This window comes from Corythoichthys intestinalis, chromosome 19, assembly GCF_030265065.1.
Source record: "Corythoichthys intestinalis isolate RoL2023-P3 chromosome 19, ASM3026506v1, whole genome shotgun sequence".
Classification (NCBI taxonomy): domain Eukaryota; kingdom Metazoa; phylum Chordata; class Actinopteri; order Syngnathiformes; family Syngnathidae; genus Corythoichthys; species Corythoichthys intestinalis.
The window spans coordinates 16483568-16498230 of NC_080413.1; the positions used below are offsets into that span (position 1 = coordinate 16483568).

General features: G+C 40.4%; 1 protein-coding gene across 3 annotated transcripts in view; it reads right to left on the reverse strand.

The window, feature by feature from the left end:
- The window catches only part of fndc1 (fibronectin type III domain containing 1), a 57494-nt gene that overhangs the window by 9505 nt on the left and 33326 nt on the right, over positions 1 to 14663 (reverse strand). For all 3 annotated transcript variants that reach the window (XM_057822064.1, XM_057822063.1, XM_057822065.1), the window contains 2 exons: positions 10157 to 10265; positions 69 to 148 (listed from right to left, as the gene is read on the reverse strand). In XM_057822064.1, the coding sequence (XP_057678047.1) occupies positions 69 to 148; positions 10157 to 10265 (189 nt within the window). The remainder of the gene's footprint in view (positions 1 to 68; positions 149 to 10156; positions 10266 to 14663) is intronic.

Genomic DNA, 14663 nt, shown 5'->3' on the forward strand with positions numbered 1-14663 from the left:
AGCATGACATTTTCATGCATGAGAACTGAACTTCTTGACGGCAAAGCAGTTTTTGCTGTTTTACCCACCTGATTCGGTGACATAGGTGAGCGTGTTGCTGACCGGTCCCAAGCCAAACACATTCTTAGCCTGGACTTTGAAGTAGTACCTGAAACAAAACAAATCGGGATTCAGAAGGGCTTTAGCATCATTCTGTCAGGGCTCTGCAAAAGTGAGGCAAATGCTAATGACTGCAGCAGATGACTTTGGTCAGCCTGACTCAAGACTAAAGGTCTGTTTTCTATTCGTAGGGATCTTGAGTGAAGCAGATATTTGGCTCGCTTTAAAGGGAGGGTAAGGGAAATGTGCTGAAGGGATGAGTGGCGATTAGGCGATAGCAAGGGAGGATAAGACCCAAAAGAGACAAGTGTGTGGAAAATGTAAAAGGATGATGAAAACTGAAAGCAACAAGACCTCTGAGAGACAAACGTCTTCAGTGTAAGACACAAGTGTTTAAAATAAAAGATGTAGGCTGATGAAGGGATTATTGGACGTCTTACAACTTTAAGCATGATGTGTTTGTGCAGAAGTCCATTCATGCAAGGTTCTGTGCATTAAGTGCGCAGTTCTATCAGTTTTGCAGCCAAAAGCTAGCACCACCAAGCCTGGATCCAATCACATGAGCCACATAACAACAGTGACTGAAATATCCAGTGTGGATCACCAAAGTGAGAGAGAAACAGAGGAAAGAAAAGCAGATGCAGAGAACGGTGATGTCATGAAAAACCAAATTGGGACGACTGGGAAAAAAAGCAAGGGGATATGAAGCAGAATATAAAAACAAAGGAAATATTACAGTTACAGTATGCCTCTGAAACATTTGGTTTCCTCTCATTAAATAGAAGTTTTCAGCATTTACCGTATATTCTAGTATTGAGGGGTATTTTTATACCTGTATTAATCTTTAAAATATTTTCTAGGACCTTTAATGTCACTTTAACAGGTTGGCAAGACAATTTGCATTCCTTTTTAAAGCTCTTATATTTGATCATAACAGTTTGCTGCTGCAAAACACCCGGATTTAAATTCAAATTTGAGTAGTTCATATTTAAATTAATAACTCTTCGCTCTGATTGGTCATGTTTTAGTGGGCAAATGTTTATATTAAGCCATTTACACGACAAATTGTTGCCGTATTTATTTTGCTTGTCAGGTTATAAAGTGCTTGCCAAAAGTATTGTCAGCCCCTGCAATTCTGTCAGATAATGCTCAATTTCTCCCAGAAAATGATTGCAATTACAAATGCTTTGGTAGTAATATCTTCATTTATTTTGCTTGCAATGAAAAAACACAAAAGAAAATGGGGGAAAAAACTTAAATTATTGACATTTTACACAAAACTCCAAAAATGGGCCGGACAAAAGTATTGGCACCCTTTGAAAAATCATGTGATGCTTCTCTAATTTGTGTAAATAACAGCACCTGTTACTTACCTGTGGCAAATAACAGGTGGTGGCAATAACTAAATCACACTTGCGGGCAGTTTAAATGGATTAAAGTTGACTCAACCTCTGTCCTGTGTCCTTGTGTGTACCACATTGAGCATGGAGAAAAGAAAGAAGACCAGAGAACTCTCTGAGGACTTGAGAAGCAAAATTGTGAAGAAGCTTGGGCACTCTCAAGGCTACAAGTCCATCTCCAAAGACCTGAATGTTCCTGTGTCTATCGTGTGTAGTATCATCAATAAGTGTAAATCCCATGGCACTGTGGCTCCCTAGATGTGGACGGAAAAGAAAAATTGACGAGAGATTTGAAAGAAAGATTGTGCGGATGGTGGATAAAGAACCTCGTCTAACATCCAAACAAGTTCAAGCTGTCCTGTAGTCCGAGGATAAGACAGTGTCAACCCGTACTATCCGTCGGCATCTGAATGAAAAGGAACTCTATGGTAGGATAGCCAGGGAGACCCCACTTCTGACCCAGAGACATAAAAAAGCCAGGCTGGAGTTTGTCAAAACTAACCTGAGAAAGCCAAAAATGTTGAATGAGACAAAAGTAGAGCTTTTTGTGAAAATGCATCAACATTTTCGATTTTACAGGGGAAAAAAAGCGATGTTTTGGGGTTGCTTTGCTGCCTCCGGCACTGGACTGCTTGACCGTGTGCATGGCATTATGAAGTCTGAAGACTACCAACAAATTTTGCAGCACAATGTAGGACCCAGTGTGAAAAAGCTGGGTCACCCTCAGAGGTCATGGGTCTTCCAGCAGGAGAATGACCCAAAACACACTTCAAAAAGCACTAGAAAATGGTTTGAGAGAAAGTCCAGACATGAATCCCATAGAACACCTGTGGAGAGATCTGAAAATGGCAGTTTCGAGAAGGCACCCTTCATATCTCAGAGACCTTGGAGCAGTTAACCAAAGAAGAATGGTCTGAAATTCCAGCAGAGCATTGTAAGAAACTCACTGATGGTTACCGGAAGCGGTTGTTTGTAGTTATTTTGTCTAAAAGTTGTGCTACGAAGTATTAGGCTGAGGGTACCAATACTTTTGTCTGGCCCATTTTTGGAGTTTTGTGTAAAATTATAATTTTATTTTTTTCATTCTCTTTTGTGTTTTTTCATTGCAAGCAAAATAAATGAAGTTTCACGACCAAAGCATTTGTAATTGCAATCATTTTCTGAGAGAAATTGAGCATTATCCGACAGAATTGCAGGGGTGCCAATGCTTTTGACCAGCATTGTAAATCACTTACTTTGCATTTTCTGCACTGTGACACGCGATACATGTGATTCACAAAAATGAGCAGAACACCTTGTGGAAACATGTCCACATCAAAGCAGCTCCATATGTGAATGTCTGGCAAGCAGAAGGAGCCTCAAGTATCGGGAAATGCCAACAGGGTCACACACCAATTGTCCCATGAGTAACTGTTACCAAGACAGACGTGCCAGCTTGGATACACACTGGTCGCTAAGGAGGAGCTACTGTATATAAACTCTTGGAAAACTTGACAGTCAAACACTGCTCTATTGTCTGGGTTCTACAGCAGGTACTGTCACCTGAAATTGAAGAGACACCTGTGCTTTCATAAAGTTTCCATATGCCAGATTTATGAAATACTCTGAGATTGAAATAACATTTCGCATCTCTCTTTAAAAACAGACACAAGCAGTGACAAGTGTTGTTTTCGGCAATGATGACGAATATGATAACATTTCATCAACACTTTTTTCATAACGATAACAAGAACAATAACGAGGTAAAAACTTGTTTCGGGAGACTAAAACATAACGATACAAATGCCAGTTTTCGTCTGACGAGACGAGAATGAGACAAAAATGCGCAATAGTTTCTGTCACATGTTCACAATGTGTGACATTTTCTTTGTGCAGTAGTACCTCGACATACGATTGCTTCGACACACGATCTTTTCGACATCCGATGTAAAATTTGACTCGCCATTTGTTTCTGGCAGAAAACACTCAGGTGACTTGAATTTCCACTCTGAGACCTCCAATTTGGCCAACTTTCAAAATTGTCCGATATGCATGTGTGATACATCATTGGAAAGCTTAAAATCTCAATTTTCTGGGGCAAGAAAAATTTTGAACAGGAGGGAGCAGAACATTTTAATTTGAATCTTTTTTTCTCATCGAATACTCGAGTTAAATCGATTAATCGTTGCAGCACTAAATCAAATAACCATCTTTACGCTTTTAAAAAGTTTAGAATTTTGGCAGTTTGAAATATAAAAGATTCTCATTCTGGGGTATCAACAAACTAGATACAGTTGTGGTCAAAAGTTTACATACACTTGTGAAGAACATAATGTCATGGCTCTCTTGAGTTTCCAGTTATTTCTACAACTCTGATTTTTCTCCGATAGAGTGATTGGAACAGATACTTCTTTGTCACAAAAAACATTCATGAAGTTTGGTTCTTTTATGACTTTATTATGGGTTAACAGAAAAAGTGATCAAATCTGCTGGGTCAAAAATATACATACATGGATCTGAAAAAGCGAATCATTGACTTGAACAAGTCAGGAAAGTCACTTGGAGCCATTTCAAAGCAGCTGCAGGTCCCAAGAGCAACAGTGCAAACAATTGTTTGTAAGTATTAAGTGCATGGCACTGTTTTGTCACTGCCACGATCAGGAAGAAAACGCAAGCTATCACCTGCTGCTGAGAGAAAATTGGTCAGGAGGGTGAAGATTCAACCGAGAATCACCAAAAAGCAGATCTGCCAAGAATTAGAAGCTGCTGGAACACAGGTGTCAGTGTCCACAGTCAAGCGTATTTTGCATCTCCATGGACTGAGAGGCTGCCGTGCAAGAAGGAAGCCCTTGCTCCAAAAGCGGCACCTTAAGGCTCGACTGAAGTTTGCTTCTGATCACATGGACAAAGATAAGACCTTCTGGAGGAAAGTTCTGTGGTCAGACGAAACAAAAATCGAGCTGTTTGGCCACAATGCCCAGCAATATGTTTGGAGGAGAAAAGGTGAGGCCTTTAACCCCAAGTACACCATGCCTACCGTCAAGCACGGTGGTGGTAGTATTATGCTGTGGGGCTGTTTTGCTGCCAATGGAACTGGTGCTTTACAGAGAGTAAATGGGATAATGAAGAAGGAGGATTACCTTCAAATTCTTCAAGATAACCTAACGTCATCAGCCCGAAGATTGGGTCTTGGGCGCAGTTGGGTGTTCCAACAGGACAATGACCCCAAACACACATCAAAAGTGGTAATGGAATGGCTAAATCTGGCTAGAATTAAGGTTTTTGAATGGCCTTCCCAAAGTCCTGACTTAAACCCCATTGAGAACTTGTGGACAATGCTGAAGAAACAAGTCCATGTCAGAAAGCCATCAAATTTAACTGAACTGCACCAATTGTGTCAAGAGGAGTGGTCAAAGATTCAACCAGAAGCTTGCAAGAAGCTTGTGGATGGCTACCAAAAGCGCCTAATTGAATTGAAAATGGCCAAGGGACATGTTACCAAATATTAGCGCTGCTGTATGTATATTTTTGACCCAGCAGATTTGATCACTTTTTTCTGTTCACCCATAATAAAGTCATAAAAGAACCAAACTTCATGAATGTTTTTTGTGACAAAGAAGTATCTGTTCCAATCACTCTATCAGAGAAAAATCAGAGTTGTAGAAATAACTGGAAACTCAAGAGAGCCATGACATTAAGTTCTTCACAAGTGTATGTAAACTTTTGACCACAACTGTACATCAGACGACATACTGCAAAGTGCTCGTCTACCCTTTTAACCTTGCGCAAGTGGAATCAATCAGCAAATGACATGTTTGTGGTGAATATTTAAAACATGTTTCTCCACATGCTACCATTTACTCAAAATTGACAAGCTTCCTGATCATCCAAACATCTGATCTGACTCAGTGTGCTTGGATCACCATCGAGCTGGTTTGATGTAACAATTGGACTCAAAAGCATCTCCTCATAAAAGCAACACAGCAGTGACACTTAAATAGATATACAAACAGATACGTGCATGTTTTGTGTGTTGTGTGATGCTGGGATTCTTCTAACAATCCCACAAACAAAGATAAACACTAGAGGAGCCAAGAACTAGCTTCAGAAGAGGCTAAAAAACTTCATAACATCGCACACAAATCATGAGATCATGCAGAGATGTAAAGAATAAATCAATCTAGACAAGATGTTCTTTTACTCAAAAACAAAAGTTTTCCATTTTTCATTTATCACACACAATGGGAAGTTTCTTTGAATATTTTCTGTTTTACTACTTAATGATTTGGCGGCCAAACATTTCAGAGGCTTGAATAAAAACGGCGAACTCACCAAATTTTACATGCACATGTTTTGGAAAGCCTATAAAAAAGCTGTGTCCTCTTTTGTATGTTTATGGATAGCTTTTGGTTAAAAGCTGCTGTTTAAAAATCACTTCGTCTTGTATTAAAAATGCCCAAGCATGTAGAAAAGGACTTTAGGGCTGTCCCAAATGACTAATTTTCTACCGATTAGTCAACCGACTATTTTTACGATTATTTGACTAATCTTATAATTTTTTTTTTTTTTACTAATTGAGCAATGAATTTTTTGTTGACGCTTATCAATTCACAAAAACCTTTTGGAACACTTAAATTCTTTATTGAAGTACAAATAATCAGATAAATAACAATAATAAATCACAAATAAACAAGGACTTCAAATGCTGATAGAATTAACTTGTGCATAAGAATGGAATGTAAACAGATTCAGAACACTGACTTCTCCTTTCCAACATGATTCAAAACAATTCTTAAAAAAATACCTAGCATTAATGTTATAGTATACTGTAGTACTATATATAATAGTATTATAATAATTATTCATTGCCAATCAGACTTTTCATAAAGTGTGTCATTTTAAAGGTATTCTTAGTGTAGAATCTGAAGTATGTGGGATTAACTCCAGAAATTGTTATTTATATGATGAACATGACATGCTTTTATTTTTGAAATGCGCACCGGAAGTACGTTCGCTAAACCGCTAATTTAAGCTTTACACGCCGCAAAAAAGCACTTTTTGTGATTGCATGTGGTGTCAGTAATAGATTTTTTTCCTTTTGCAACTGCTGTTAACCAGCGATTTTTCATGTTTGAAGTGTCACCTTTTAACTGCAAGTTTTGGAGAAGACTGCCTGTTTTATAGCCGGCTAAAGTAGGTCGTCTTTTTTCCCCATTCACCTCAATGTAGCAATGCTAAAGTATATAGTGTTTAATATAGATGTGTTTTCTTATTTTGTATGTCTGAACCTTAATTCTACAGCGTGTTGATGAGAGAAAAAAACTGGAGTCTCATATGCCATCAGCACGCACGCAAAAATGGACGGACGCACGCGCGCGCAGCGATAAAACGCAGCCGTGAAAATGACCGCCCTCGTTTTTATTTATTTAAATGGACTCATTGCATATCGCGACAGGCTTAGCAACTTTAATAATACATGTCATTAGTTAGTTAGATGGACTTACAATCTCCTGTCGTTATCATTCACGGCCGACGTGCAGCCAAGCTTGGCATTGAAGAGACAGAACACAACAGTGCACCCTCCTTTGTTTCTTTAAAAATAAGTCAATGTTTTGGACTCTCTGGTGCGCTTTTTTTTTTGGGCTTTGTGCCGCTTTCCCCGCTTGCATACCAAGCGTCCGACATTCTGAACTTTCCACCCTTCATTAACCGTCGACGGGATGTTGTGCTCGTCGACGGATTTACGTCGACTATGTCCACTAGTCGGGACAGCTCTAAAGGACTTGCGCACGAATGGGAGAATAAAGCCTATCCAGTAAAGATTAGAGGACCGACATGGGATTTTCAAAGGCAGATGCTGATACGTTTAAGAAAAAGGAAAAAAAAAAAAAAAAAAAAAAGAAAATTCAGCCAATGTCTAAAGCCATTTTTGTAATCCGATACAGGTAGTCCCCGGGTTACGAACGAGTTCTGTTCTTATGCTGCCGACGTAACTAAAATTTCCGTGTTGAGTCGGAATTAACCCTTTGAATACCCCTAAATACCTCCTAAATCTCAAAATAACTACCCAAAACCATGCATTATACGTCATTGTACTGTCCTTGCCAAGACGTTTGAGCTAAGTCCTAGACAGCAAGCTAAGCTGTAATCTTTCCCCTCTCACTCTCTCTCTCTCACTCGAATGGGTGACTTCTTCGTGGGAGCAAATGCGCTTTTCCTCATATGTGCAAATATGTTTTTCTTGTACTCACATGCGAGAGTACTACCTGCTCCATGCTTCCTGCGCCAAAATAATATCCTTGTGTGTACCACGTTGAGCATGGAGAAAAGAAAGAAGACCAAAGAACCGTCTGAGGACTTGAAAAGCAAAATTGTGAGGAAGCATGGGTAATATCAAGGCTACAAGTCCATCTCCAAAGACCTGAATGTTCCTGTGTCTACCGTGCGTAGTATCATCAATAAGTGTAAAGCCAATGGCACTGAGGCTAACCTCCGTAGATGTGGACGGAAAAGAAAAATTGACGAGAGATTCCAACGAAAGATTGTGGATGGTGGATAAAGAAACTCGACTAACATCCAAACAAGTTCAAGCTGTCCTGCAGTCCGAGGGTACAACATTGTCAACCCGTACTATCCGTCGGCGTCTGAATAAAAAGGAACTCTATGGTAGGATACCCTGGAAGACCCCACTTCTGACCCAGAGACATAAAAAAGCCAGGCTGGAGTTTGCAAAACCTTACCTGAGAAATCCAAAAACATTTTAGAAGAATGTTGTCTGGTCGGATGAGACAAAAGAAGAGCTTTTTGGGAAAAGGCATCAACATAGAGTTCACAGGAAAAAAAACAAGGCCTTCAAAGAAAAGAGCACGGTCCTCACAGTCAAAAAATGGCGGAGGTTCCCTGATGTTTTGGGGTTGCTTTGCTGCCCCTGGCACTGGACTGCTTGACCGTGTGTATAGCATTATGAAGTCTGATGACTACCAACAAATTTAGCAGCATAATGTAGGGCCCAGTGTGAGAAAGCTGGATCTCCCTCAGAGGTCATGGGTCTTTCAGCAGGACAATGACCCAAATCACAGAAAATTGTTTGAGAGAAAGCACTGGAGACTTCTAAAGTGGCCAGCAGTGAGTCCAAACCTGTATTCAATAGAACAAGGGTCCACAACCTTTTTTGCACCACGGACCGGTGTGATTTGAGTCTTTTTTTCACGGACCGGTGTTGTCAAATTGTGCACCCTAATAAAATTTTGCTCCCAAAGCTTTTTTGGCGGTGAAAAAAGCCCTCTTCTTTAAAGAAAGTTTGTAGCGTGTACTTTGGAATCGCTGCATTCGCGGTCATTTTTAACGTTACGCGCATGCCAAAATTGTCAGAACACCAGCAATGTGTGGCAGAAAAATACAGTAAATATAAAATAACATTTGTTTTTAGCTCCGTCGTGTTAAGTGCAGGGAAAATCCAACCCACCCGCTGAATCAGTGGGAGGCCTGCGCTTGTTTCGTTGTGACGAGATGGTCCCGAGATGGGAGAGTGAGAGAAGCTAGCTTCACAAAGATACGATGTTGGAAATTGTCGCACAGTTTTTTAATGTGCTCCTAGCGATGTCAGAATATTCCGAAATGACTTTAATCCAGAATCTCGGTCGAGTTGTTGTCTCAAATGTACGTTTAAGGTCGCCGTGATTTGCGATCTGTACAAGCTGATATTCATGTTGCACAGACATGCTCGAATCACTCGGTTTATTCACATACGGGTCACGAATCCACTCCTTCGCAGTTCGTGGGTCTTTATTGATTGGGAAGTAGCATGGATTTTGTTTTCTTCGAGGTTGTAGGCTCATCTTCTGGCCCGTCAGGTTCCCTTGTCCCCGTAAAAAATCTGTCCAAAGACGTCTGTTTTTCAGTCATTCTAGTGTGGGGCCTAATTATTTCCGAGAACAAATGTGATGTGCCCGCCCTACGTCATACGTTATTATCGAGGCCAAGCGCACATAGATATACAAAACAAGATGTACTGCTAACAGTCAAATCAATGCATTTCTATGACGACCTCCTATCCCTTAGTTGTATATCTAGAGTAGACAGGGATATTGGTGTGTTAAGAGGTACAGGCCAAAGTCAATCGGCCAGAATGCAGTCGTTATTAAATTATTTATTTCTGCGTAGCCCTGTACCAAATGCGCCACGGACCGGTACCGGTCCGCGGCCCGGTCGTTGGGGACCCCTGCCATAGAACACCTGGGCAGTTTGGAGAAGGGACCCTTCAAATCTCAGAGACTTGGAGCAGTTAGCCAAAGACGAATGGTCAAAAATTCCAGTAGAGCATTGTAAGAATCTCATTGATGGATACCGGAAGCAGTTGTTCGCAGTTATTTTGTCTAAAAGTTGTGTTACCAAGTGTTAGCCTGAGGGTGCCAATACTTTTGTCCAGCCCATTTTTGGAGTTTTGTGTAAAATGACAATGATTTTTTTTTTTTTTTCATTGTTCATTGCCTTTTGTGTTTTTTCATTGCAAGCAAAATAAATGAAGATATTACTACCAAAGCATTTGTAATTGCAATCATTTTCTGGGAGAAATTGACCATGATCTGACAGAATTGCAGGAGTGCCAACACTTTTGGCCAGCACTGTATCGGCCGACGTTAAGTAAAGACCTCTGTCTCGAGGTGATTATGTGTTACCTGGCGTTGGGTTTGAGATTCTCCACAGCCAGGTGAGTCCCACTGGATAACTTAGAAGACCATCTATTGTTGAGCACGTCGTCATATGAAGCACTATGAACCATATACCCTGTAACATGCCACATGACAGTTTATTATCTGTAAAATTCAGGTTAAAAGATTATTTTTCTAAACCATAACAAGTCATGGTTGGTGGACCATTCCAAAATGGACTTATTTGGTTGGCTCTTTTCCAGCCAGGGTCTGTTTTCTTATTCTTGTCACTCATGCAGTCATGCACTCAACACTCAAATCCGGGACGCGACCTAGGGGTCGTGCACCCTGGAGAAATTCCGTCTAAAGCTAACCCATACTGTATGGAAACAACGTGTGGCAGCACATCACACTGAGTCGGTTGGATTTTGAGACTATTTTTACTGGAGTCACTTCAACACAGATGGCTGCTGACAAGGGGGAACGGGAAATACTACGCGCTCATTTCTTTTCCTACCCTCGTCATCTCTATCTAAGAATGAAAAATCCTTAAAGAAATCGATTCCTCCCACACACCAAACAAGCTCCAGAAAAATATCCGAAATCCATGGTTGAGAATGTATTATTGCATCCAATGCAAATCAAAACCCACATCATAACCTTTACTTTTTTTGGTCCAAGATAACATTCATTTGTTGGCCAAGCAAATATACTGTAGGTTTAAAGTGAAGAAAATCGCTCACACCGGCAGGAAGGAAACACTTGACGGATGAAAAGAAAACACAAAATACAACCCCCTACCAACAAAATGTGGCACTGGAGACACACTATCTGTTTTACACATCAGACGACATCCCGTCCCACAACTTAAGCAGGCGCTCGGGTGTGTCTGCCAAATAAAACACTCTGCATCAATTCAAATGCTGCCTCTTATAGGTCAACCCTTTTCACACGGAGGGTTCCTAATCTTGAATCTTTATTTTTAGTCTTTGTACGTCACAGGCTTTTTGTTTTCCCAGAGAAACTGACGAAATGGAGCGATTGTTCGTCATTTCCCAACAGCGAGACAATGCTTAAAGTGCCTGTGACACGAAAAAGCATGTTTATTTCATAATACACGCGGCATTTATGCTCCTGAATGAAATGGACCGCTTGGATGTGTGTGGAAGCGATCGCTATATTATTTAGTTTTTTGAAAATGAGTGACTTCCAGCAACAGTCTCAGTCTCGAGTTGAGAAATAGGGCGCTGTGACGTGTACGGAGGAAGGAGTCCTCTTCACTATACAGCCGTACTGTTGTATGAGAAGGACTAAGGATTCAGCTGATTTTGCGGATTAATACGTTTATTTTTCGCATCACGCCAGCCAAACAGCTGCAGAAAAATCTTGCTGTATGAGGGAGAGGCGTGTGCGCCTTTTTGGAGTTTCAAAAGGTTCCCATTCACCTGTGGATATTGGCCAAAACAAGCCCTACTACTGTGGGACCATGGGACTTACGAGGAAGTGAGTAAACATTGTGTTTTGGATTATGTCAAATACTGGGATCATTTTAATACGGAGGTGGCTTGCATTTTGTGGCTGACATGCTCCTTGTCCCCTCGGGCGACAACCGGCTGCTTGTCGCACATCCCCCCCGCCAGGCGAGCACTATACTTGGCTTTTGCCCTCTTGGTGTGCCCGGTGTTCTGTCAAATTTTCCACCCGATCAGAAATTGCAACTATGTGTTAAAAATAGCCGCGAATACAGCGATAACAAAGTAAACACTACAGTACTTTCTTTAAATGAAGGACTACTTACGTTTGATCATGGATAGGCATGTAAAAAGCTCTACTCATACACATTAGCTGCACGTTAGCTGCACAACAACTGCAGCCGCCCTCCTCCAGGGAACGAGCTTTAAATTGCTCTCCGTCGGGCGGTTTGCCGATCGGCGAAGACAATCGACAACCCAGTCGTCATGTCAAATGATCCGGGCTAGTTATGTGTGATTTTCTGCTTCGAAGACTTTGAAACATCATTTGGTTCGGGTTAGCATGTCGGCTAGCTGTCACGCCTCTTGGTTTGTTTACATTCTCCCAAGCCGATTTAGGTGTCATAAAATATGGTGCGGGAGGTACAACAGTAAAGGTGAAGTCGACAGTTTTGACCATTATGGAGAAATTTTGCCATGTCGTCCTGAATAAATGCATTTTTATTATTTCATATTCCATTTAGCACAAGACTGTTATTTGTCATGACCATGCCATTTATTTAGCAATTGGGGAAAATACTTGGATATCAACAATATTCTGTAAAAATATTGAAGTACAGAGACTGAAACAATGACATTTTGCAGCTCTCTTCGTCACGTTTTCCTCATTCTGAATAATTCCCCCTCAACGGGCTGCATACTAAATCAGAGAAAATCGTGACTCCGCTGACGTCATCCACCTGTTGGGGACGCTAGAGCCCTATAATGGTAGGCGTGGCTAACCGGCAGATTAAAAGACTAATTTCTCGTCATCTGCGCTTTTTGTTGTATATAGTTGAATCGTCTCAAAATATGATTCTAATTCACATAATAATCCAATTTAAGACTTCTTTTTCTCCTGTCATACGCCCTTTAAAGACTTGTAGACTCTAATAAGCCACAATTGTTCTCTTTTACTAAAATATGTTCAGAAACACATAAAATATTGCCATTGATTTAAAATCTATAATATTTAGAGCATGTTTTGACCTACGGAGGGCGCCATATTTTATGCGTAAAATGGACGCTTGGGGTGATGACATAATTTATCACTGTCACTAGACCAGTGGTCCTTAACCTTGCTAAAGGTACCGAACCCCACGAGTTTCAAAGGACGAACCCTTGGAAATTTGACAATAGAGCCATTTTTTCTACGAATTCAAAACTGAGCAAGCTAACATCTAAGTGAATTCCTGTTCAAATTTCTTCCAGATTTCGAATTTACGACAAATAATTTTCCCTTTTGCTGTTGATTTTCACGTTGGAAGATGAGACTCATTTCATTTCACGCTATTCCTATTTTTGTTTTCATATCTACATTCTCATTTTATTGTCGCGTCCTTGCATCACATACTATTTTCATGGCGTAAAATGAAGCAAATGTTTTTTGTTTCTTATTCAAACTATCTAAGCAGTTCACAATATCTGTAGATCTGTTATACTTCCTCATACTAAGTGCTTGTCAACCTTACACTGAGCAAACCAATTTATCCTCCCATTAGATAGAGGGCTAGCAGTTGTAAGAAATGGAACAAAGCCTGTAAATTGATGGCAAACCAGTCCAAAACCTGGATTAAAATGCCACTTTGCCTAGATTTAGTCAGTGTACATAATATCCGTCACAGAACCCATGACGCCCAGTTAAGAACCACTGCACTAGACGAACATCACCGGTGTTCTGCAATTCGTTCTACACGGCGAGACGTCGAACACATGAGCACATCAGTTAAAAGCGGCGAGTAATTACTCTTTGTGTTTTTATTGAGTCTTTTATTACCTTTTTATTGCCTCAAAATACTTTTTCCATGCGTTTCCCTCTCACACTTTTAAGTATTTTGTTTTCTTGTGGTACCTTTAAAGAAGATTGTTGATCTGTTGACCACATTAGTCACATAGCATATTTAAACCACCCATATTTGATATTACTACGTTGAAGACCTCAGAATGTATTGAAATGACACATTCCCCATTCACTGCGTCACGCCTTTCCGAAGGGGGCCGTCCAACACTCTGCTTCATTTATTAGCAATCGGTCACATGCAGCTATCTAACGCCGGATTTAGGTCGAAAAAGTACGAAAGCTGTACTGCATATAAACAGAAAGGATTGTCTCAGGAGTGATTTGCTCAAGGATTCAAGGTAATTAATATATTTTTCGTACCATGCATGCATTTTGATACGTTGTGAAAAAAAACAATGGGAGAAATTAGCCGCTACAGCATTGGCATTATATAAAATAAATGATACCTACATGGTTCTTTTGCTTTTAACCAAGAAGCGAGACTCTTTTACGTTCACATCTATAAAGAATTCAGGCATTTATTCACAAGAATTTTCAACGGAAAAAGCTCTTTGTTTACATATGGCGGCCGCTAATTTCCTTACTGACTAGCCTCATAGTTCGCAATATTTACGTAAAATAAATGCTACCTGCACGTTTTTTTTTCTGCTTTTAACCAAGAATCGAAACTGTTTTACGTCCACATCTATAAAGAATTCAGGGATTTTAGCATTTATTCACAAGAATTTTCAACGGAAAAAGCTCTTTGTCTGTGTTTCCACTTGGTCAGCGTTGATGGAGCTCGGCCAACTATGAATCGGCCCCGTGTCCCATAAAAACATTATGAAGTCTTAAGGCATCTTTAGTATGTTCTGTCTGTATGAATCTAAACAAAACAAGCTGAAAGCACACGGTAATACTATGAGTGTCAAATTCGCCTCTTGTAGGACGTTTCGCCAGTGTAGCACATTTTGCCAAAACACCGGTTTTGTCCTACTTTCGTCTCGTCTCATCCCGTCTTTCC